This window comes from Melanerpes formicivorus, unplaced genomic scaffold, assembly GCF_026170545.1.
Source record: "Melanerpes formicivorus ecotype bairdi unplaced genomic scaffold, bMelFor1.0.p_v2 SCAF_4, whole genome shotgun sequence".
Classification (NCBI taxonomy): Eukaryota; Metazoa; Chordata; class Aves; order Piciformes; family Picidae; genus Melanerpes; species Melanerpes formicivorus.
The window spans coordinates 36,997,239-37,019,625 of record NW_027142356.1 but is presented as its reverse complement, the minus strand read 5'-3'; the positions used below and the strand labels follow the sequence as shown (position 1 = coordinate 37,019,625).

Genomic DNA, 22,387 nt, shown 5'->3' with positions numbered 1-22,387 from the left:
TTTGTTGCAGTTGTCCTTTATTCACTTGGCTTTAGGGAATTTTTTTCTTGTGTGTGTGTGTATTTGAACCTGCATCATGAGATGTGAGGCAAAAAGATGATCTTTTTTTCCTAGCAGATGAAGCACATGAGCAGATTTAGCAATCCTTCCTTACCCTGGGTAGTAATTATTCAAATCAGCTTGCTCATGTAAGTGACTATTCACACGGAACTGGGGTTGTAGTTTCATGGTAAAGCAACAGCAACTTCAGCAGAAACAAATCAGGGTAAGGAATTACTTTCTTCTTCCTTTTCTCCTTCCTTTCTTTGCATCTGGCAGCCTGTTCAATTACCTTGCTGCAGCCATTTGCAGGGACACTTTATGAAGCTGATCATCTTGAAGGTCTCTTCCAACCTGGTTTATTCTATTCTATCAAATTAATCTGAATTAATAGTAATAAAACCTTCTAGGAGAGTTCCATATTTGAGTCAGAATTACAAGGCACCATCTGTGTATTTAAAATGGATATGTTGTTTTAATTCTTCTTTTCTTTTCATAGAATCAATAAGGTTGGAAAAGACCTCAGAGATCATCAAGTCCAACCTGTCACCCAAGACCTCATAAGGCTCTGGCCAGGCTGATCTTGTGTGGGGTGTCCCTGCCCATGGCAGGGGGGTTGGAACTAGATGATCCTTGTGGTCTCTTCCTACCCTGACTGATACTATGATACTATAACAACTAAACCAGGGCACCAAGTGCCACATCCAATCCCCTCTTGAACACCTCCCTGGATGGTGACTCCTCCACCTCCCTGGGCAGCACATTCCAGTGGCTAACAGCTCTCTCTGTGAAGAACTTTCTCCTCACCTCCAGTATAAACTTTCCCTGGCACAGCTTGAGACTGTGTCCTCTTTTTCTGGTGCTGGTTGCCTGGGAGAAGAGACCAACCCCCACCTGGCTACAACCTCCCTTCAGGTAGTTGTGGAGAGCAATAAGGTCTCCCCTGAGCCTCCTCTTCCTTTCCTTTTAAGTGTGGTGGGTTAAATTTTACCTCCCACCTCCAATACTAACTTTGCCAGACCAGCTCAGCTGGAAGCAAGTGAAAACTACCACATTAAGTTATTAGAACTTTCACTGAGCTTTCATCCATTTATTCAATTGTTTGAGTGTTACCAACCAGCTTACAGTGACTAATTGTTACAATAAACAAACACAGTCCAGGACCTGGGAGTGGGAGGCAGAGCTGTTGGAGAGAGTCCAGAGGAGGGCCACAGAGATGATCCAAGGGTTGCAGCACCTCTGCTGCAAGGACAGGCTGAGGGAGCTGGCTGTGTTCAGCTTGGAGAAGAGAAGACTTTGGGGAGACCTTAGAGCTGCATTCCAGTACCTGAAGGGATCCTGCAGGAAGGCTGCAGGGAGACTTTTCATCAGGGTGTCTGGAGACAGGACTAGGGACAATGATTTGAAGCTGAGGGAGAGCAGATTTGGACTGGATCTTAGGAAGAAGTTCTTCAGTACAAGGGTGGTGAGACTCTGGAATAGGCTGCCCAGGCAGGCTGTGGCTGCCTCCTCCCTGGGGGTGTTCAAAGCCAGGCTGGATGAGGCCTTGAGCAGCTGAGTCTAGTTGAGAAGTGTCCCTGCCCATGGTGGGGAGGGTGGAATAGATGATCTCTGAGGTCCCTTCTATGACGATATTTTGATATACACCTTGAAAAGAAAAAGGTATTTAAAGCAGTGACCAACTACTTCTGGAAGAGTTCCATATTTGAGTCAGAATTACAAGGCACCTCCTGTGTATTTAAAATGGCTATTTTGTTTTAGTCTGGTTTGGTTTGGGTTTTTTTTAAGGTTATTAGAACTTCCACTGAACTTTCATCCATTTATTCAATTGTTTGAGTGTCACCAACCAGCTTACAGTGACTAATTGTTTCAATAAACAACTGCAGCCCAGGAGCTGGGAGTGGGATCTGGGAGATACGTGGGTAGTGTTGCAGCAGCTGTGGTTACCTCATCACCTTAGTGCCTCAGTTTTCCCCAGTGAAAACTGGGAAAGAGGAAGAAGTGCTGTCTGCAACTGCAAGCTCACTCTGGACCTCTTAATTGATCCTGGCTTGGCAGATTGATCTTAACAGCTGTTTAATTTGCTTTGGGGAAAGCAGCTGGTGACTTCGTGGACACACAGGTGGAGATTTGTGTAGTGTGAAGATGGATCAGTGAAACTTGGTCTACAGCTCTCTGTGACTACCTGAAGGGAAGTTGTAGCCAGGTGGGGGTTGGTCTCTTCTCCCAGGCAAGCAGCACCAGAACAAGAGGACACAGTCTCAAGCTGTGCCAGGGGAGGTTTAGGCTGGATGTTAGGAGTAAATTCTTCCTAACAAGAGAGATTGGCCATTGGGATGTGCTGCCCAGGGAGGTGGTAGAGTCACCATCCCTGGAAGGGATGCTGGCAGGGGGGGTTGGGCTTGATGATCTTCACAGGTCCCTTCCAAACCCTGTGATCCTGTGATGAGAGGGGAATGGCTTTAAACTTGAGGACTACCCTCCTCAAGCTTAAAGATTTAGACTGGATATTAGGAAGAAATTCTTCCTAATATGAGGGTGGTGAGACACTGGAACAGGTTGCCCAGGGAGGTCAGGGGTGCCCCCTGCCTGGAGAAGTTTGGGGCCAGCTTGGATGAGGCCTTGGGCAACCTGGGCAAGTGGAAGGTGTTGCTGCCCATGGCAGGGGGGTTGGAACTAGATGATCTTCAAGGTCCCTCCCAACCTGAACCATTCTATAAGTGTTTTTAAAAAGTCTGGATGTGGCACCTAGTGCTGTGATTTAGTTGATTAGATGGTGTTAGGTAGGAGGTTGGACTTGATGATCTCAAAGGTCTTTTCCAACCTGGTGAATGCTGTGGTTTGACATTTAAAGCTGAGAATGTTTTCCTGCCCTAAAAAAAAGAAGCTGAGAATCTGTAGCTCTTTTGGATTTCAGTCACAGAATTATGACTACTTAGCATCTCTGCAAATGAGCTCGTGTTTGTCAAGTGAGTAAGGTTGGCAGGGAACAGGGGAAGTCCTTGGCAGGAGATGCTGTGAAAGGTTTAGATGGGTGGCAGCATGAAACCCCGGAGCTATTGGGAACAAGATAACAACGTGTCATGCCAACAGCTCCTTGTCCTGAGGAATTCTCTGGGAACAATGGAATATTCAGGGTGGGGGGAAAGGGTGGAAAGCTTCCCAAACTCTGCTGAAGGAAAATAAATTCTTTAGGGGTTTGATAAGTGGTAAAGCCTGGTGGTTACCTGGGAGTCCTGGTGGATCATAAGTTATCCATGGGATGGCAATGTGCCCCAGTGCCCAAGAAGGCCAAGGGGATCCTGGGGGGTATTCAGAAGAGTGTGGCCAGCAGATCCAGGGAGGTTATCCTCCCCCTCTACTCTGCCCTGGTGAGACCTCATCTTGAGTAATGCCTTCAGTTTTGGGCACCCCAGTTCAAGAGGGACAGGGATCTGCTGGAGATGGTCCAGCAGAGGGCTACAATGATCCCTGTGGTTCCTTCCAACCCTGACTGATACTATGATACTATTAGAGGACTGGAACATGTGCTTTATGAGGAGAGGCTGAGGGACATGAGGCTTTTTAGTCTGGAGAAGAGAAGCCTGAGAGGGGATTTAATAAATGTTCATCAATATCTGAGGGCTGGGGGTCAGGAGGGAGGGGACAGGCTCTGCTCACTTGCTCCCTGGGATAGGACAAGAGGCAGTGGATGTAAGCTGCACCACAGGAGGTTCCATCTCAACTCAAGGGGGAACTTCTTCACTGTGAGGGTCACAGAACACTGGAACAGGCTGCCCAGAGAGGTGGAGTTTCCTTCTCTGGAGACTTTCAAGCCCCATCTGGATGCATTCCTCTGTGACCTGTGCTAGGTTCTATGGTGCTGCTGTGGCAGGGGTGCTGAACTCAATGATCCCTTTGGGACCCTTCTAACATCCTGTGATCCTGTAGAAGGGTGGTTGTTCCAGGTGCTTCTCAGTGAAGTATTGCGAGTTGTGGAAAGGACCTTTCAGAATAAAAAGTGAGTGTTTATTTGTCCTGAGCCTTATTTATGGCAACAGAGATGTGGCTAGAGCTATTGGCTTGAAAAAGCCCAAACAAACAGCAAGCCAAATAACCCACTAAACAGAACAGGTTTCTGTGTCCAAATGCAGATTCAGAGAGCTGATCTGAGCTGGGAAACTGGTTCTAATCTGCAGAGATCTCCATAGCAGCAACAATTAAGTGTAGCAACGAGGGACAGCTGTTGACCCATTATGTTATTGATGATTTTTTCTTTTTTAATGCTGATTTTGTCAAAAGGGCTTCTGTCTGGTTTCCTGTGCAGGGTTAAAGTGAACAAAGAGGGCTAGCAGGGTAATGAAATTGAATCATAGAATCAACCAGGTTGGAAAAGACCTCAGAGATAATCAAGTCCAGCCTATTACCTAATACCTAACACCTCCTGGCAACTAAACCATGGCTCTAAGTGCCACGTCCAATCCCCTCTTGAACACCTCCAGTGATGGTGACTCCACCACCTCCCTGGGCAGCACATTCCAATGGCCAGTTACTCTTTCTAGGAAGAAATTTCTCCTCACCTCCAGCCTGGCACAGCTTGAGACCTTGTCCTCTTGTTCTGGTGCTGGTTGCCTGGGAGAAGAGACCAACCCCCACCTGGCTACAACCTCCCTTCGGGGAGTTGTAGACAGCAACAGGGTCTCCCCTGAGCCTCCTCTTCTCCAGGCTGAGCAACCCCAGCTCCCTCAGCCTCTCCTTACAGGGCTGTGCTCAAGACCTCTCCCCAGCTTTGTTGCCCTTCTCTGGCCATGTTCAAGAGTCTCAGTGTCCTTAAACTGAGGAGCCCAGAACTGGACACAGGACTCAAGGTGTGGCCTAACCAGTGCTGAGTACAGGGGCACAATGACCTCCCTGCTCCTGCTGGCCACACTGTTTCTGATCCAGGCCAGGATGCCATTAGCATTATCAGTGCTGAGCCTTGAAGTCATAGCTCATTTTGAATCCTCCTTGTGCTCTCTAGTGTAGCACTCTAGGGATCTCTGAGCTCAGTTTCTGAGACTGGTAACAATTACGTTTTCCCTAAGTGCCAACAGAGAATTTGTGCTACAGAGAGCAGAAGGATTGGTTTGAGTGGGCTGGGGCTGGAGTGGGAGCTCTTGCCATTTGAAATGTGCAGAAATAGATTGGTCTGAAAGTTAGCAATCTCTTCAAGCAGTGCTGTTGTACTTTCACTTCGTGACGGTGTCCTTCCTCCTGCAATTCCCTTTAAGATTGCCACTTCATTTTTCAGGAGGGCAGCAAAGCAGAACTTCAGTCATTAAAGAATGAACTGAAGACAGTTACTAATTAAAGATATGTCTTCTTCCCAGGAATGCAGTGTGACAGATAATTAGCAAAATGTGTGCCTGCACACGCATCAGGGGAAGAGTGAAAACAAAGAGGTTATTCACAAGCCTGTTGCAGTCTTTCACTTCTGCATCTTAACCTGGTCTTATTTTGTAGCTTTGTGTAAATCACAGACTAATCCTGGGCACAAATTCAGGGTAGGTGCAGAATGGGGTGAGAGTAGCTCTGAAGAAAGAGATTTGGGGTTGTTAGTTGATGAGAAGCTCAGCATGAGCCAGCAGTGCCCTCATGCAGCCCAGCAGGCAGCTGTGTGCTGGGCTGCAGCCAGAGGAGTGTGGGCAGCAGGGTAGAGAGGGGATTCTGCCCCTTGACTCTGCTCTGCTGAGACCCCACCTCAAATATTGCATCCAGTTCTGGTGCCCCCAGCATAAGAAGGACACAGAGCTGTTGGAGTGAGTCCAGAGGAGGGATTCAAAGATGATCCAAGGGCTGGAGCACCTCTGCCATGAGGATAGGCTGAGGGAGCTGGGGGTGTTCAGCCTGGAGAAGAGAAGACTCTGGGGGGAACCTTAGAGCTGCCTTCCAGGACCTGAAGGGATCCTGCAGGAAAGCTGCAGAGGGACTTTTCATCAGGGTGTCTAGAGACAAGAGAAGGGCGAATGGTTTGAAGCAGAGGGAGAGTAAGTTAAGACTGGAGCTTAGGAAGAAGTTCTTCAGCACAAGGGTGGTGAGACCCTGGAACAGGCTGTCCAGGGAGGTTGTAGATGGCTACTCCCTGGGGGTGTTCAAAGCCAGGCTGGATAAGGCCTTGAGCAGCCAAACCTAGCTGAGAGGTGTCCGGGTTGGAATAGATGATCTCTGAGGTTCGTTCCCTCCTGAGCCATTCTATGATAATACAACTTGAAAGGAAAAAGGTACTTAAAGTAGTGAACAACTACATCCATCTGTGTGTAAAGGCAGCAGTGTGGGATGTGAGAGCTCAGCTGGCTGAAATGGAGTGAAACAGTATTGGTACTAGACTGGAGGGCAAAGGGGCAGGAGTTGATCTGCTGGAGGGTAGAGAGGCTCTGCAGAGGGACCTCGACATGCTGGGCAGATGGGCAGAATCCAACAGCATGAGAGTGAACACATCCAAGTGCCAGGTTCTGCACATTGCCCACAACAACCCCAGGCAGTGCTACAGGCTGGGGTCAGAGTGGCTGGAGAGCAGCCAGGCAGAGAGGGACCTGGGGGTGCTGGTTGATGGTAGGCTGAACATGAGCCTGCAGTGTGCCCAGGCAGCCAGGAGGGCCAATGGCATCCTGGCCTGCATCAGGAACAGTGTGGCCAGCAGGAGCAGGGAGGTCATTCTGCCCCTGTACACTGCACTGGTTAGGCCACACCTTGAGTACTGTGTCCAGTTCTGGGACCCTCAGTTTAGGAAGGAGGTTGACTTGCTGGAGCTTGTCCAGAGAAGGGCAATGAAGTTGGTGAGGAGTTTGGAATACAAGCCCTGTGAGGAGAGGCTGAGGGAGCTGGGGCTGCTTAGCCTGGAGAAGAGGAGACTCAGGGATGACCTTCTTGCTCTCTACAACTACCTGAAGCGGGGTTGTAGACAGGCAGAGGTTGGTCTCTTCTCCCAGGCAGCCAGCACCAGAACAAGAGGACACAGTCTCAGGCTGCACCAGGGAAGGTTCAGGCTGGAGGTCAGGAGGAAGTTTTACACAGAGATAGTGACTGCCCATTGGAATGGGCTGCCTGGGGAGGTGGTGGAGTCACCATCACTGGAGGTGTTCAGGAGGAGACTTGACAGGGTGCTTGGTGCCATGGGTTAGTTGATTAGGTGGTGTTGGATGATAGGTTGGACGCCATGATCTTGAAGGTCTCTTCCAACCTGGTTTATTCTATTCTATCTGCTTCTGGGTGCCATTTCTTGCACTGTCACGACAAATAATGCCATGTTTGGGCCCAAAGTAAAAGGAGAGGCACCTGGGTGAATTTGTTTACATTTCATTCTATTCCAGCTTTTACTTTTGTAAGGTAATGTTGTGAGGAGGGCTGTGGCTTTTCAGTCTTGTCTGTGAAACACATCATTTTGGCCGTGCTGAAGCCATGTTGTCCACAGAGAGGAGGCAAAAAGAAAAGCACAGGACATTTCCCCAGTGAATTTGAAAACACTGTAAGTAGTAAATAGGTGCATAAATTAAGCTCTGTGGGAACTGAACAAAAAAGGTTTTGAGGATGTGCTGCTTTGTTTTTCAATAGGTTGGAGGGAAACTTCCTACTGGTACAGAGTTTTGTAGTGATTGCCCAGTGCTTGAGCTTGATTTATCCCCCTCTCTCCCCTTCCCCCTCCACACATACACATTCTGGAAGATATTCATAGTCACTGGTGCTTCAGCAGATGTTCCTGTTGCTTCTTCAAGCTATGCCTTCAGCCTGCAGCTGTGCTGCCCTGGCTTGAGTTGTTGCTGAGGTCTATGCCCTTGTTTTGGAGCATGGCTCAAGCTGGGACTGGGCAGGTCTGGCAGAAAGCTGGCAAAGGGTAAGGGGATGGAGGGAAAAGGGTTTTGGAACTGCTTCTCTACAACCTCTCCCACATCTTTCATTCCTGCCTCTGTGCCACCTCATGTGTTAAGTCTGTGCAGGCAGCAGTCTGTGCTGCATGATGGAATGTCTGGTTGGATCCCTTCCCTAGCCTGCTCCCCAGCCCAGCAGGAGGAGCATTCACACCCACACAAGGCAGAATGGCACTTGGAGGTGATGGTGAGCAGATGAGGGAAGAGGTCAGCTGTGTTCAGACAGCATCATTGCCTGAAAGCATCTCTGGCAGGGTGCTGGAGCCAGATTTGCAAAGAAAGCAACTGGGTGCAGTCATGGATGCTGGGGAGAATCCAATGGAGAGCCATGAGGATGATTAGGGGACTGGAGCATTCCCTGTGAAGAGAGACTGAGAGCTCTGGGGCTGTTTAGTCTGGAGAAGACTCAGAGGGGATCTCATGAATGTCTATCAATATCAGGGGTGGGTGTCAAGTGGAGGGGGCCAAGCTCTTTTCAGTGGTGCTTACTGATAAGACAAGGAACAATAGGTACAAGTTGAACAGAGAAGATTTCCCCACAGTATGAGGAGAAACTTCTTTACAGTGAGGGTGCCAGAGCCCTGGAGCAGGCTGCCCAGAGAGGTTGTGGAGTCTCCTTCTCTGGAGACTTTCCAAACCCACCTGGATGCATTCCTGTGTGGACTCCCCTGGGTGATGCTGCTCTGGCAGGGGAGTTGGACTAGATGATGTCTGGAGGTTCCTTCCAACCTCTAACATGCTGTGGAACTGTGGTTTTTATGTATTCCTGACTCTGTCCTACAGGGATCAGTCATGGTGTCAAACTTTAAACAGCTTGCTGTTACTGAGTGACCAGAACTGTCAGAAGCAAATCCTTTCATCACAGTATCACAGTATCACAGTATCACTTAGGTTGGAAAGGACCTCGAGGATCATCGAGTCCAACCTGACACCGCAGACCCCATGACTAGACCATGGCACCAAGTGCCACGTCCAATCTCCCCTTCATAGAATCAACCAGGTTGGAAAAGACCTCAGAGATCATCAAGTCCAACCTATTACTGAATACCTAACACCTCAAGACAACTGAATTTAGATTGCTGGTGGTCAGCACAAAGCCTTTTTAAGCAGAAGCTGGAGGGCATAGCTTTCTGAAGAATAAGCTTTAATTCTTTGTTCCCAAATTGGTATCTTCTGAGTGCCTGTTTGTGCCTGAAAATTTTCATTACCTGGGCTAAACTTTCACATTACTTTCTCTGACCTGTGTTCAATTTTGCTTGCCAAACTTGTTGCAAATGGCATTTCTATATGCAGGCAGATCTTTAATAGGCTTTAGGGCTTTGTGGCTGAAGAACAGCTGCACACTGCTGTTTACCTGGAGCACGTTTCAGACTACTCACCCATGTCTTCTGTGACACAGGATATTAGGGCTGGAAGGGACCTCTTTTTAGTTTATTAACAATGCTGTCTGAAAAAGAATGAGCTCTGGTGTTAGAGGGGCACACCATTTTTGTCAGCAACTCTTGGTCTCTGTTTGGAAAACCAACAAATATTCCTGTGTGGCTAAGGTCTAGATTTGGTCCTTAAGGATATGGTGTAGTAGTGGCACTGGTGAAGGTAGATCACAGGATCACAGGATGTTAGGGGTTGGAAGTCACCTCTGGAGATCATTGAGTCCAAGCCCCCTGCCAGAGCAGGACCATAGAATCCAGCGCAGGTCACAGAGGAACACATCCAGATGGGTCTTGAAAGTCTCCAGAGGAGGAGACTCCACAACCACTGTGGGCAGCCTGTTCCAGTGCTCTGTGACCCTGCCAGTGAAGAAGTTCCTCCTCCTGTTGAGGTGGAACCTCCTGTGCTGTAGTTTATATCATTGCTCCTTGTGCTATCCCAGGGAGCAAGTGAGCAGAGCCTGTCCCCTCCCTCCTGACCCCCAGCCCTCAGATATTTATAAGCATTTATTAGATCCTCTCCCAGTCTTCTCATCTCCAGACTGAACATCCCCAGGGCTCTCAGCCTCTCCTCATAAGGCAGTGCTCCAGTCCCTTCATCATCCTCATAGCCCTCTGTTGGACTCTCTCCAATAGATCCCTGCAGTGTCCCTTATTTTGTCCCAGCTGGGTACAGCTTTTGTCTTCTTGGGAGCATACCAGTGCAGGCCTGAGCTGAGCCAAGCCTGAACTTTCCTTAATAATTAACTTCTGCAAACTTCCAGGTGCTCAGGGTGAGCTCCAGCATTCCGTAGGCTCAGTAGTTTCATGTACAAGCAGAAGCTCTTTTTTATGACAGAAATGAGCTCCACCACTCTCTATATATTCAGTAGTTTCATATATGAGTAGGAGCTCTTTTTATGACAGAAATGAGCTCCAGCATTCTGTATACTCAGTCATTTCAATTATGAGCAGAAGCTCTTTTTTTTATGACAGAATGAGCTCTGCCCCTCTCTATATTCAGTAGTTTTATATACAAGTAGAAGCTCTTTTTTTTTAATGACAGAAATGAGCTCCAGCACTCTGTGTATTTGGTACTTTCATGTATGAGTAGAAGCCCTTTTTTATGACAGCAATCTCCATCTCCTGGGATCCTCCAGGGCTACTGTAATGGTTTATTCCTCTCATTTTCGCAGGAGCTGATGTTCAATGGCTAGAAACAGAGCTGACCAGTGGCTGAGATGAACATGACTACTATCCTACAGGAGATTTTGATTAAAAGATCCCAGCAGAAGAAGAGGACTTCGCCCTTAAACTACAAAGAGAGGCTGTTTGTCCTCACAAAGTCTATGCTAACGTATTACGAAGGTCGAGCAGAGGTAGGAGACAGATTGAAGCTCCACAGAGCCTTTATTGCTTTCTGCTTTTATCTGCTGCTGGCGTTTTTTTCCTGCTCTGTCTCATACTGCCAGGAGGGGATGGGGGCAAAGGCCATGGGTGGCAATGAAGATGAGCAGTGTGCCCAGGTGGCCAAGAAGGCCAATGGCATCCTGGCCTGGATCAGGAACAGTGTGGCCAGCAGGAGCAGAAAAGTCATTGTGCCCTGTACTCCATGCTGGTTAAGCCACACCTTGAGTCCTGTGTCCAGTTCTGGGCTCCTCAGTTTAAGAAGGACATTGAGATGCTGGAAGGTGTCCAGAGAAAGGCAGTGAGGCTGGGGAGGGGTCTGGAGCACAGCCCTGAGAGGAGAGACTGAGGGAGCTGGGGTTGCTTAGCCTGGAGAAGAAGGAGGCTCAGGGGAGACCTCCTTGCTCTTACCTGAAGGGAGTTTGTAGCCAGGTGGGGGTTGGTCTCTTCTCCCAGGCAACCAGCACCAGAACAAGAGGGCACAGTCTCAAGCTGCGCCGGGGGAAGTTTAGGCTGGATGTTAGGAAGAAATTCTTCCCAGCAAGAGAGATTGGCCATTGGAATGTGCTGCCCAGGGAGGTGGTGGAGTCACCATGCCTGGAGGTGTTTAAGAAGAGCCTGGCTGAGGCACTTGGTGCCATGGTTTAGTTGATTAGGTGGTGTAGGGTGATGGGTTGGACTCAATGATCTCTGAGGTCTTTTCCAACCTGGTTAATTGTATTCTAGTTCTCTTTTTTCCTACTTACAATGCAGATTGACAGAGGTATCAGGGTCTTTGGAGTCTCCTTCTCTGGAGACTTTCAAGCCCCGTCTGGATGTGCTTCTGTGTGCCCTGAGCTAGATTTTATGGTCCTGCTCTGGCAGAGGGGTTGGACTCGATCTCTTTGGGTCCCTTCCAACCTCTAACATCCTGTGATCCTGTCTTATCTCTATGAAAGATGTGGGTACAGGAGAGCTAAGGCTTGCTAAGCATTTTTGTCTGCCAGAGCTTCTGCTAACACTCTGAAATGCCTTGCTGCTTATCCTGTGCCAGCATATGTTCACATCAACTGGAAATCTAGCCAGCAGGTTTTACAGAGCCACTTGTGTCACCCCAAAGAAGTTACCACTTCCAGCTTTCCCTTTCAAGCTTCCCCAATTTGCCTTCAGGTTAATGTTCTCATAGTATCACAGTATTGCCAAGTCCAGCTAAAGTATCTTACCAGATGGATCTTACCTGGTGAATCAGTCTGAGAGGCAGGTTTAAACTGTCAGTTTTATTTGCAGTGAGGTAGAGCAGAGCTGCCCACAGTGACCTCAGCTGTGGAAGCAGGAACTTCTTCGAACTTTCCAGCCTAGGATAAGGACAGATGAGGTAAAAATCAACATTGCACCTATGCTAGCCCAGCAGTTTGCTGCTGAAGCAGGCAGGATCATTTCATCCCTGTCCCAGTCTTGCAGGCTTCCCCCATCTACTTGAATGTGTCTTTGTGCTTCTTGGGAGTCCATCCTGCTCTGCAAATATTTGCTAATCAGCAGACAGGCATTTGATCCAGTTTGGTTTTGCTGGAACAGTGTTCTGCTGGGTTAGCAAGATGTGTTAGCTCAGTGCAGGACCTAACAAGTGCCAGAGGTGGTGCCAGGCGGTGGAGGAGGACAGGATGCTCTGACTGTTGACATCAGCAGGTTGCTAGACTGGCTCAGCAGTAGCACATTGCTTCCCAACCTCAAACACTTTCCATTTTCACCCTCCCTTCCATTTTAGATTCTTTAGAATATTAATCAGCTTTTCATTTCATGAACAATGCTGTCTGAAAAGAATGAGCTCTGGTGTTAGAGGGCCACACCATTTTTGTCAGCAACTCTTGGTCTCTATTTGGAAAACCAGAAAATATTCCTGTGTGGCTCAGATCTAGATTTGGTCCTCAAGAATATGGTGTAGTAGTGGCACTGGTAAAGGTAGATGACAGGATGTTAGGGTTTGGCAGTGACCTCTGGAGATCATTGAGTCCAAGCCCCCTGCCAGAGCAGGATGATAGAATCCAGCACAGGTCACACAGGAACACATCCAGACAGGGCTGGAAAGTCTCCAGAGAAGAAAACTCCACAACTTCTGTGGGCAACCTGTTCCAGTGCTCTGTGACCCTGACAGTGAAGAAGTTCCTCTTCATGTTGAGGTGGAACCTCCTGTGCCGGAGTTTACATCCATTGCTCCTTGTCCTGTCGCAGGGTGCAACTGAGCAGAGCCTGTCCCCTTTTCTTTTGACAGCTCAGATATTTATAAACATTTGTTAGATCCCCTCCCAGTCTTCTCCAGACTGAACAGCCCCAGGTCTCTCAGGTAGCACTCCAGTCCCTTCATCATCCTTGTAGCCCTCTGTTAGACTCTCTCCAGCAGATCCCTGTCCCCCTTGACCTGGGGTGCCCAGAACTGGATGCAGTATTCCATGTAAGGTCTCACCAGAACAGAGTAGAGGGGGAGGACAACCTCCCTTGATCTGCTAGATACACTCTTCTTAATGCATTCTAGGATCCCATTGGCCTTCTTGGCCACAAGGGCACATTGCTGTCCCTTGGATAACTTGTGATCCACCAGGACTCCCAGGTCCTTCTCCACAGGGCTGCTCTCCAGCAGATCCCCTCCTAACCTGTACTGGTGCAGTTTATTCTTCCTTTCCAGATGTGTGTGTTTGTGGTTGGTTGGGTTGGATGTGGGTTTTTTTGGTGGTGTTTTTGGTTTCTAAATCAATAATGGTGACCCTACAGTTGTGTTTACCATAATACAGTTGTATGTTCTGACTGAAGTAATTTATCTAGAAAGAAAATAATCAATCATTAGAGATTAAAATAATCCTGGCTCCTCTGAGTAGTTGCTGTACTGCTGAAATAAATGTGACTGCCCTGTATGCTGATGGGATTCAAAGATACAGCAGATGAAAAGACAGGTACAGAATGATCTCATTTTAATCTTGGCAATGCTCAGTGGCCAGATTGGTAAAATAAGCCCAGAGATGCCATGCCAAGAGGATTTCACACCCTCATTGTAATCACACAACTGCAGCAGCAGTCTGTCAAGGGTGGCTGAGTTCTGCTTCTCTAGTCAAGAGTGTGAATCCTGGCCAAAATGAAGTTATTTTCTTAAGGGTTGTTTTTTTTTGAGGGGTTGTTTTGGGTTGTGCTGGGTTTCAGGTGGTTGCTTGGTGGCTGCTGGGGGGTTTGTGTGTGTGTGTTCTGTTTGGTTGGTTCGGTTTGAGTTTGCTTTGGGTTGGTTGGTTTTGTGTTCTCCATTTTGCCTTCAACAAAAATTCAGTGAGAGAGAATTGAAAACAAAAAAAAGCAGCCCTGGTTTGTGGCCACATGAATAGTCACAGCAGAATCAGGGAAGTCCTTCTGCCCTGCTGGCAGCGCTGGTTAAGCCACACCGTGAGCCCTGTGTCCAGTTCTGGGCCACTCAGTTTAGGAAAGATGTTGAGATGCTGGAAGGTGTCCAGAGAAGGGCAACAAAGCTGGGGAGGGGTCTGGAGCACAGCTCTGTGAGGAGAGGCTGAGGGAGCTGGGGTTGCTTAGCCTGGAGAAGAGGAGGCTCAGGGGAGACCTTCTTGCTCTGTACAACTACCTGAAGGGAGGTTGTAGCCAGGTGGGGGTTGGTCTCTTCTCCCAGGCAACCAGTACCAGAACAAGAGGACACAGTCTCAAGCTGTGCCAGGGGAAGTTTAGGCTGGATGTTAGGAAGAAGTTCTTCCCAGCAAGAGAGATTGGCCATTGGAATGTGCTGCCCAGGGAAGTGGTGGAGTCACCATCACTGGAGGCATTTAGGAAGAGCCTGGATGAGGCACTTGGTGCCATGGTTTAGTTGATGAGATGGTGCTGGGTGATAGGTTGGACTTGGTGATTTCTGAGGTCTTTTCCAACCTGGTTAATTCTGTATTCTGTAAAACACACCACTTCTTCTAAAAATCCAGCTGAAATGAAATCCTGTTCAGCAGTTGAGTCAATACCCACAGCGTGGGCCAGCTGGGATGGTAAATAAGGTGTCAGAATTAGCTGCTTGGCGTGACTGGTGGCAGATGTGGAACATTTATGACACCAGAGAGCAGCCAACCATAGCAAATGTTGGTTCTTGTGAATCTGAGATTTTCACTGCCCCCTCTTCTGTGCAGGTGGTGGTTGGGGCTTGCATGCTCCTTAACCAGAAACTGCACACTGTGGAAGTGCTCTTCTCTCTCCTTTTTTTGGTTTCTGGGGTCCTGTCTCTTGACAAAATGCCACGTACCTCCTTGGAACAACACAGAATCATTTCATAAGCATAGCTACTGGCAGCAGGCTAAAACCTTGTTGAAACTTGCCCAGAACTTGTTCAAATCTTTTTGCATGTGCTTCCAAGCAGCTCAGGCACCCTGTGATGGCACAAAGTGCCTACAGTGGAGCTGGAGCTGCCGTGGGAATGAGGAATGGCGCTTTGGCACTTCGAAACGTTGGTGGATTGAAGGTCATGGAGGGTGACAGAGTCTTAGGCTGCCTGGGGGGGTTGTGGAGTCTCCCTCTCTGGAGATATTCAAAACTCACCTGGATGTGTTCCTGTGTGATCTGGTGTAGGTGATCCTGCTCTGGCAGGGGGGGTTGGACTGGATGAGCTTTTGAGGTCATTTCCAGCCTCTGGGATTCTGTGAAAGCTCAGCATGCTGTTTGAAGTAATCCTCTCTTCCTTTTCCTGACCTCTTTTCTTCTGATAAATCAGAAGAATCCCTATCTGGGGGAAATTAATAAGGCAAGTTAAACAAACCAAACCCTGCTTGTCTTGGGTGGGTGGGGGGAATCAGCAATGTTCAATCACAGAATGATAGGGGTTGGAAGGGACCTCTGGAGATCACCTAGTTGAACCTCTCTGCTAGAGCAGGTTGCTCAGGGTAGTTAAAAAAACTCCCAACCAAACAACCAAAACCAAACTAAAACCAAAACCCAAACCACCTAAGCAACAACAACAAAAAACCCCACACCAAAAACAACCACCCAAACCCACCCAAACTCCCTCAAACAAACCCAACCCCCCCCCCCCCCAACAAACAAACAAAGAAAACCCCAAATGGATAAACTAAGTCATTTGGAATGTTTTGGGTTTGCTTTGGTTTTGTTTTCTTTGCTATTTTCCACCACCAGAATTTTAGCTGAAGTTTTAGTATGAGATTTCTGTCCCAAGTTGTTTATTTTATCTTGAAGGGAATGCACATCTGAAATCTGAGGCATCTGTGGAAATGGCTTCACAGGTCCATGGCCTTGGGTATGAGGACAGACTGAGGGAGTTGGGGCTGTTCAGTCTGGAGAAGAGAAGGCTCTGAGGAGATCTTATTGTGGCCTTCCAGGATCTGAAGGGGGCTACAAGAAAGCTGGGGAGGGACTTTTGAGGGTGTCAGGGAGTGATAGGACTGGGGGGGGGGGGGGTGGAGCAAAACTAGAAATGGGTAGATTGAGATTGGGTGTCAGGAAGAAGTTCTTCTCCATGAGGGTGGTGAGAGCCTGGCACAGGTTGCCCAGGGAGGTGGTGGCAGCCTCATGCCTGGAGGTGTTTGCAGCCAGGCTGGATGTGGCTGTGAGCAACCTGCTGTAGTGTGAGGTGTCCCTGCCCATGGCAGGGGGGGTTGGAAGTGGATGATCCTTGAGGTCCCTTCCAACCCTAACAATTGATTCTGTGTTTTGGCCATTTTCTGTCAAAAGTGGCCTCCCACATCCAATATTCAGTTTAAAATGCTCCAGGGTTTATATTCAAAGGCGTGGTGCACTCACATTTTCAGCTGACTGTGTATGGAAGATCAAACCTTGGTGTGTGCCCAGGAGTCTACCTTAGCACTGAAGCTGGAAATCCTTCAGTAAATATCAGCTGAGCAGTTTTAATGAGAAGGAAAATCCTCACTTTATCAGTGTGCTTGGTGGCTGGTGTCTCACAGTGCAAGTACCTCACACACTTGTTTGCAGAGTGGCTTAGCTGCTGCTAAGAGAATGTTTAACCAGAGAATGGCTTAGGTTGGAAAGGACCTTAGAGATCATCTGCTCCAACCTCCTGCCATGGGCAGGGACACCTCTCAACTAGACTCAGCTGCTCATCCAACCTGACCTTGAACACCCCAAGGGAGAAGGCATCCACAAAATTCCTGGGCAGCCTGTTCCAGAGTCTCACTACCCTTACACTGGATCTTCCTGAGTCCCAATCTAAACCTACTCTCCCTCATCTTCAAACCATTCCCCTTGTCCTATATTTAGACACACTTAGGAAAAGGCCCTCTCCAACCCTCCCTTCAGGTACTGGAAGGCAGCTCTAAGGTACTCCCAGAGTCTTCTCTTTTCTAGGCTGAGCAACCCCAGCTCCCTCAGCCTATCCTCACAGCAGAGGTGTTGCAGCCCTATCTTCACTCCTCTTTGAGCAAGAGAGACCACAGAGAAACAGCATTCAATCTACTGCATACACCAGAGAGTTCCACCAAGTCTTCTTGGTTTATCCTCTTTCTCCTTGTGTGGCAATAAATTGTTTTTAGGTTGTGAATTCATTCTCAGTGAATGGTCTGGAATGTCTCTGTTCTGGGAGACCTCTCCTATGAGGACAGACTGAGGCACTTGGGGCTGTTCAGTCTGGAGAAGAGAAGGCTCCTAGGTGACCTCATTGTGGCCTTCCACATGAAAGGGGGCTGCAAGAAAGCTGGGGAGGGACTTTTGAGGGTGTCAGGGAGTGATAGGACTGGGGGGGAATGGATCAAAACTAGAAATGGGTAGATTCAGATTGGATGTCAGGAAGAAGTTCTTCCCCATGAGGGTGGTGAGAGACTGGCACAGGTTGCCCAGGGAGTTGGTGGAAGCCTCATCCCTGGAGGTTTTGAAGGCCAGGCTGGATGTGGCTGTGAGCAGCCTGCTGTAGTGTGAGGTGTCCCTGCCCATGGCAGGGGGGCTGGAACTAAATGATCCTTGAGGTGCCTTCCAACCCTATCAATTCTATGATTAAGGTGATCTGATGGCCCTGACTGGAGCAGGCTCACTGCTGTGCTGCAGAGTAGACACAGCAGCAGGGAGCATGTGCTTCACACAAGATTTAATTAGCTGCTGTAGACAGAGCATCTCCCTTGAACTGAAAGTGCCAGCAGGGCAGAGGTTTTTTGCTCTGGATGGTATTTTAGGTATTGGAAATTCTTTGAGATGAAGGCAAGATAGTCACTGTAGGTGTTAGAGTGCTTCTCATGGCTGGGGTGGGTGGGAGGAGCTGGTTTGTGCATGTGAGATGCCCTGCTGGTTTTGTTAGCTAGAAAAAAAAATCACTTTGAGGTTTGTTTGAGTGCAGTCCTTCCTCAGGGCTGGCACTGATCTGCTTACCCCTTTATAAACTGTTCTCCCTGTGTGGACTGTCAGCAACCTTATATTTATTGGGGCTGTGGAGCGTTGCCTTTCACTGTGGTATCTCTCTTTCTCACTTTGCTTAGCAGTGACACTCTTCAGTTGGAGAGTGTGCTGATGTGTGGCCTTTGATTGCTGTCCTCCCACACTCAGGACTGCATCCTTACATTAACCTCCAGCCCTGAGCAACTTGCACTGACCTTGACTATGAAGAATAGAATAGAATAGACCAGACCAGGCTGGAAGAGACCTTCAAGATCATCGTGTCCAACCTATCATCCAACACCACCTAATCAACTAACCCATGGCACCAAGCACCCTGTCAAGTCTCCTCCTGAACACCTCCAGTGATGGTGACTCCACCACCTCCCCGGGCAGCCCATTCCAATGGGCAATCACTCTCTCTGTGTAAAACTTCCTCCTAACCTCCAGCCTAAACCTCCCCTGGTGCAGCCTGAGACTGTGTCCTCTTGTTCTGGTGCTGGTTGCCTGGGAGAAGAGACCAACCTCTGCCTGTCTACAACCCCCCTTAAGGTACTTGTAGAGAGCAATAAGGTCACCCCTGAGTCTTCTCCAGACTAAGCAACCCCAGCTCCCTCAGCCTCTCCTCACAGGGCTGTGCTCCAGACCCCTCCCCAGCCTTGCTGCCCTTCTCTGGACACCTTCCATTGTCTCAATGTCCTTCTTAAACTGAGGAGCCCAGAACTGGACACAGGACTCGAGGTGTGGCCTCAGCAGTGCTGAGTACAGGGCAGGATGACCTCCCTGCTCCTGCTGGCCACACTATTCCTGATGCAGGCTGGGATTAGCTCCAGAGACAAAACATTTCAGTCTAATTTAGAAGATTACTTTTGCAGAGTAAAGCAGAAGGCAGCTTTCTGCTGAGGTGGTCTAGGGGAGGTGCACAGTGCTCTTACCTTCACTGGTGGCAGTGGTATTTGCCATCAGGATCAGACTTGTGTGAAAACTGTTTTGTGCCTACAGAAGGACTGTTACAACTAACATTCCACCCTCCCCCCCCCAAGAATTTATTTGGAAAAGGAGAAAGAGGCAGGAAAAATAATCCCCCAAACAGCTTGAGCATTCTTGGGAGTGGCTAATTTTGAGAGGCTCTTCCTAAGGGGGGGGAAAAAATAAAGTTGTTCTTCTGCAGGAGTTGTCTTTGCCTGTTGTAATTTGAATAGAGGGGAGACAGAAGCTACTGAAATGACCAGGGTGATATTTTAAGGAAGGAAAATTAACTTTCAAAGCTCTAGGGCCCCTTCAAGCTGCAGGTGTCAGAGACTACAGCTGGGCTGGCCAGACTCGCCTCTGCGAGGACTTCACAGAAAGGCAGGAAGAGAAGATCGGTGTCTGAAGGAACCTGAAGCTGTCTGCTAATTATTTTGAGAAGTGATAGGTAGCAGGAGATTTAGGGCCTGGTATGGGTGGAGGCCTGGCTGATTTGTCTCCTTTTATCTGTGTTGCTGCCTTAGAGACTGGATGGGGCACTTGGTGCCATGGTTTAGTTGATGAGATGGTGTTGGGTGATAGGTTGGACTGGATGATCCCAAAGGTCTTTTCCAACCTGGTTAATTCTCTTCTATTCTACATCCTGCTAAATCCTTATCTGCTTGCAGCCAGGTATCTCAGCTGTTCATGGTGTGCATTTGCCTGCAGAACAGTAAATTACAGAGAATGTGTTGTAGGCATAGATAGGAAGTTGCATCAGGTTGCATCTGCTACTGAGAACTTCTTTCTGTGCTTTTTGGTCCTCTGTGGTGCTGGTGGTTGGCATGTGCTGAGAAGCCATGGTAAAGGATTGGGGCCTACAGGAAAGCTGGGGAGGGACTTTTGAGGGTGTCAGGGAGTGATAGGACTGGGGGGGATGGAACAAAACTAGAAATGGGTAGACTGAGATTGGATGTCAGGAAGAAGTTCTTCCCCACGAGGGTGTGAGAGACTGGCACAGGTTGCCCAGGGAGGTGGTGGAAGCCTCCTGCCTGGAGGGTTTTTGCAGCCAGGCTGGATGTGGTTGGCCCATGGCAGGGGGGTTGGAACTGAATGATCCTTGAGTTCCCTTCCAACCCTAACAATTCTCTGATTCTGTGATTCTTGGTTTCCTATTTTGCAGGATAAGATTTAAGACTTTCTCCTTCTTACCTATGTTTGTACTCCCCCCCCACCCAAAATTCTTCCAGGAATCAGATCTTGGATCAAGTCAGACTAGATCAGAATAATAATCACCCCTAGATTTTTCTCTCAATTCTAGCCCCCCCATTTTGCAATGGTGAAATAGTTGCTACTTGCTTCTCCTAGAATAATCATTTTAAAATAAACTGAGAGGAGGCAGGGCGTTTGTCAACACAGAAACCACTCTATAGCTGACACACTGGAAAATAAGGGGATGGAAAATGTGACCGTCTAACACCTAGTCACAGTGAGGATATTTGCATCATCAGTAAGAGGCCTCTCAAGAGGAAACTGCAGCAGTGTCCAGGGCTGCTTCATTGCTGAATGGTAATGCTATTTAAGAGTTATTCTAAAGAAAAGGAAAGAAGAGGAAGGAAAAGGAAAGAGAAGGAGAGGGAAGAGGAGAGGGGAGAAGAGAGGAGGATGGAGGAGAGGGGAGAAGAGAGGAGGATGGAGGAGAGGGGAGAAGAGAGGAGGATGGAGGAGAGGGGAGAAGAGAGGAGGATGGAGGAGAGGGGAGAAGAGAGGAGGATGGAGGAGAGGGGAGAAGAGAGGAGGATGGAGGAGAGGGGAGAAGAGAGGAGGATGGAGGAGAGGGGAGAAGAGAGGAGGATGGAGGAGAGGGGAGAAGAGAGGAGGATGGAGGAGAGAGGGGAGAAGAGAGGAGGATGGAGGAGAGGGGAGAAGAGAGGAGGATGGAGGAGAGGGGAGAAGAGAGGAGGATGGGAGGAGAGGGGAGAAGAGGAGGAGGATGGAGGAGAGGGGGAGAAGAGAGGAGGATGGAGGAGAGGGGAGAAGAGAGGAGGAATGGAGGAGAGGGGGAGAAGAGAGGAGGATGGAGGAGAGGGGAGAAGAGAGGAGGATGGAGGAGAGGGGAGAAGAGAGGAGGATGGAGGAGAGGGGAGAAGAGAGGAGAGGATGGAGGAGAGGGGAGAAGAGAGGAGGATGGAGGAGAGGGGAGAAGAGAGGAGGATGGAGGAGAGGGGGAGAGAGAGAGGAGGATGGAGGAGAGGGGAGAAGAGAGGAGGATGGAGAGAGAGGGGGAGAAGAGAGGAGGAGGAGGAGAGGGGAGAAGAGAGGAGGATGGAGGAGAGGGGAGAAGAGAGGAGGATGGAGGAGAGGGGAGAAGAGAGGAGGATGGAGGAGAGGGGAGAAGAGAGGAGGATGGAGGAGAGGGGAGAAGAGAGGAGGATGGAGGAGAGGGGAGAAGAGAGGAGGATGGAGGAGAGGGGAGAAGAGAGGAGGATGGAGGAGAGGGGAGAAGAGAGGAGGATGGGAGGAGAGGGGGAGGAAGAGAGGAGGATGGAGGAGAGGGAGGGAGAAGAGAGGAGGATGGAGGAGAGGGGGAGAAGAGAGGAGGATGGAGGGAGAGGGGAGAAGAGAGGAGGATGGAGGAGAGGGGAGAAGAGAGGAGGATGGAGGAGAGGGGAGAAGAGAGGAGGATGGAGGAGAGGGGAGAAGAGAGGAGGATGGAGGAGAGGGGAGAAGAGAGGAGGATGGAGGAGAGGGGGAGAAGAGAGGAGGATGGAGGAGAGGGAGAAGAGAGGAGGATGGAGGAGAGGGGAGAAGAGAGGAGGATGGAGGAGAGGGGGAGAAGAGAGGAGGATGGAGGAGAGGGGAGAAGAGAGGAGGATCGGAGGAGAGGGGAGAAGGAGAGAGGAGTTGGATGGAGGAGTGGGAGAAGAGAGGAAAAGGGACAACCTACAAAGCCCATCTCTACAATTTGCTTTGGAGCATATTCTACTGCAGAAGCTCTCTCTGGGGGGCTGGGTTAGCCAAGCTTTTTCTGAGGTTTTGTATAGTTGCAGAGCAGCTCCATAAAAGGAGATGTCAGTGATGCTGAGAACCTTCTATACTGGTGAGAACACAAGCTGCATGGGTCACACGCTGCTGACTGCAGGATTTCCTACATGGAGATATGCAGGGGAGAAAGGAATAGTGTGAGCAACACAGAGACAGAATGGGTGAGGCAGAATCCAGCTCTTTCTTGACAACTGACAGTTTATTGTTCAGTTTCTTGCCAGCTGGAGTGTTCCTTGTATTGTTTAACCTCTCCAGCTCCACTTTTTGTGGGGGGTAAGCAGCACACCATCTTCATCAGCAAAGAGGAAATACACTGAAGAG

The 22,387-nt window shown here is 49.0% G+C and overlaps 1 protein-coding gene across 1 annotated transcript in view; it reads left to right on the top strand.

The window, feature by feature from the left end:
• Positions 1–22,387, top strand: part of TEC (tec protein tyrosine kinase) — a 67,749-nt gene that overhangs the window by 18,394 nt on the left and 26,968 nt on the right. Inside the window, exons 2-3 of the mRNA XM_068137648.1 lie at positions 10,528–10,710; positions 14,211–14,227. Coding sequence (XP_067993749.1) covers positions 10,573–10,710; positions 14,211–14,227 — 155 coding nt within the window. The 5' untranslated portion in view covers positions 10,528–10,572. The remainder of the gene's footprint in view (positions 1–10,527; positions 10,711–14,210; positions 14,228–22,387) is intronic.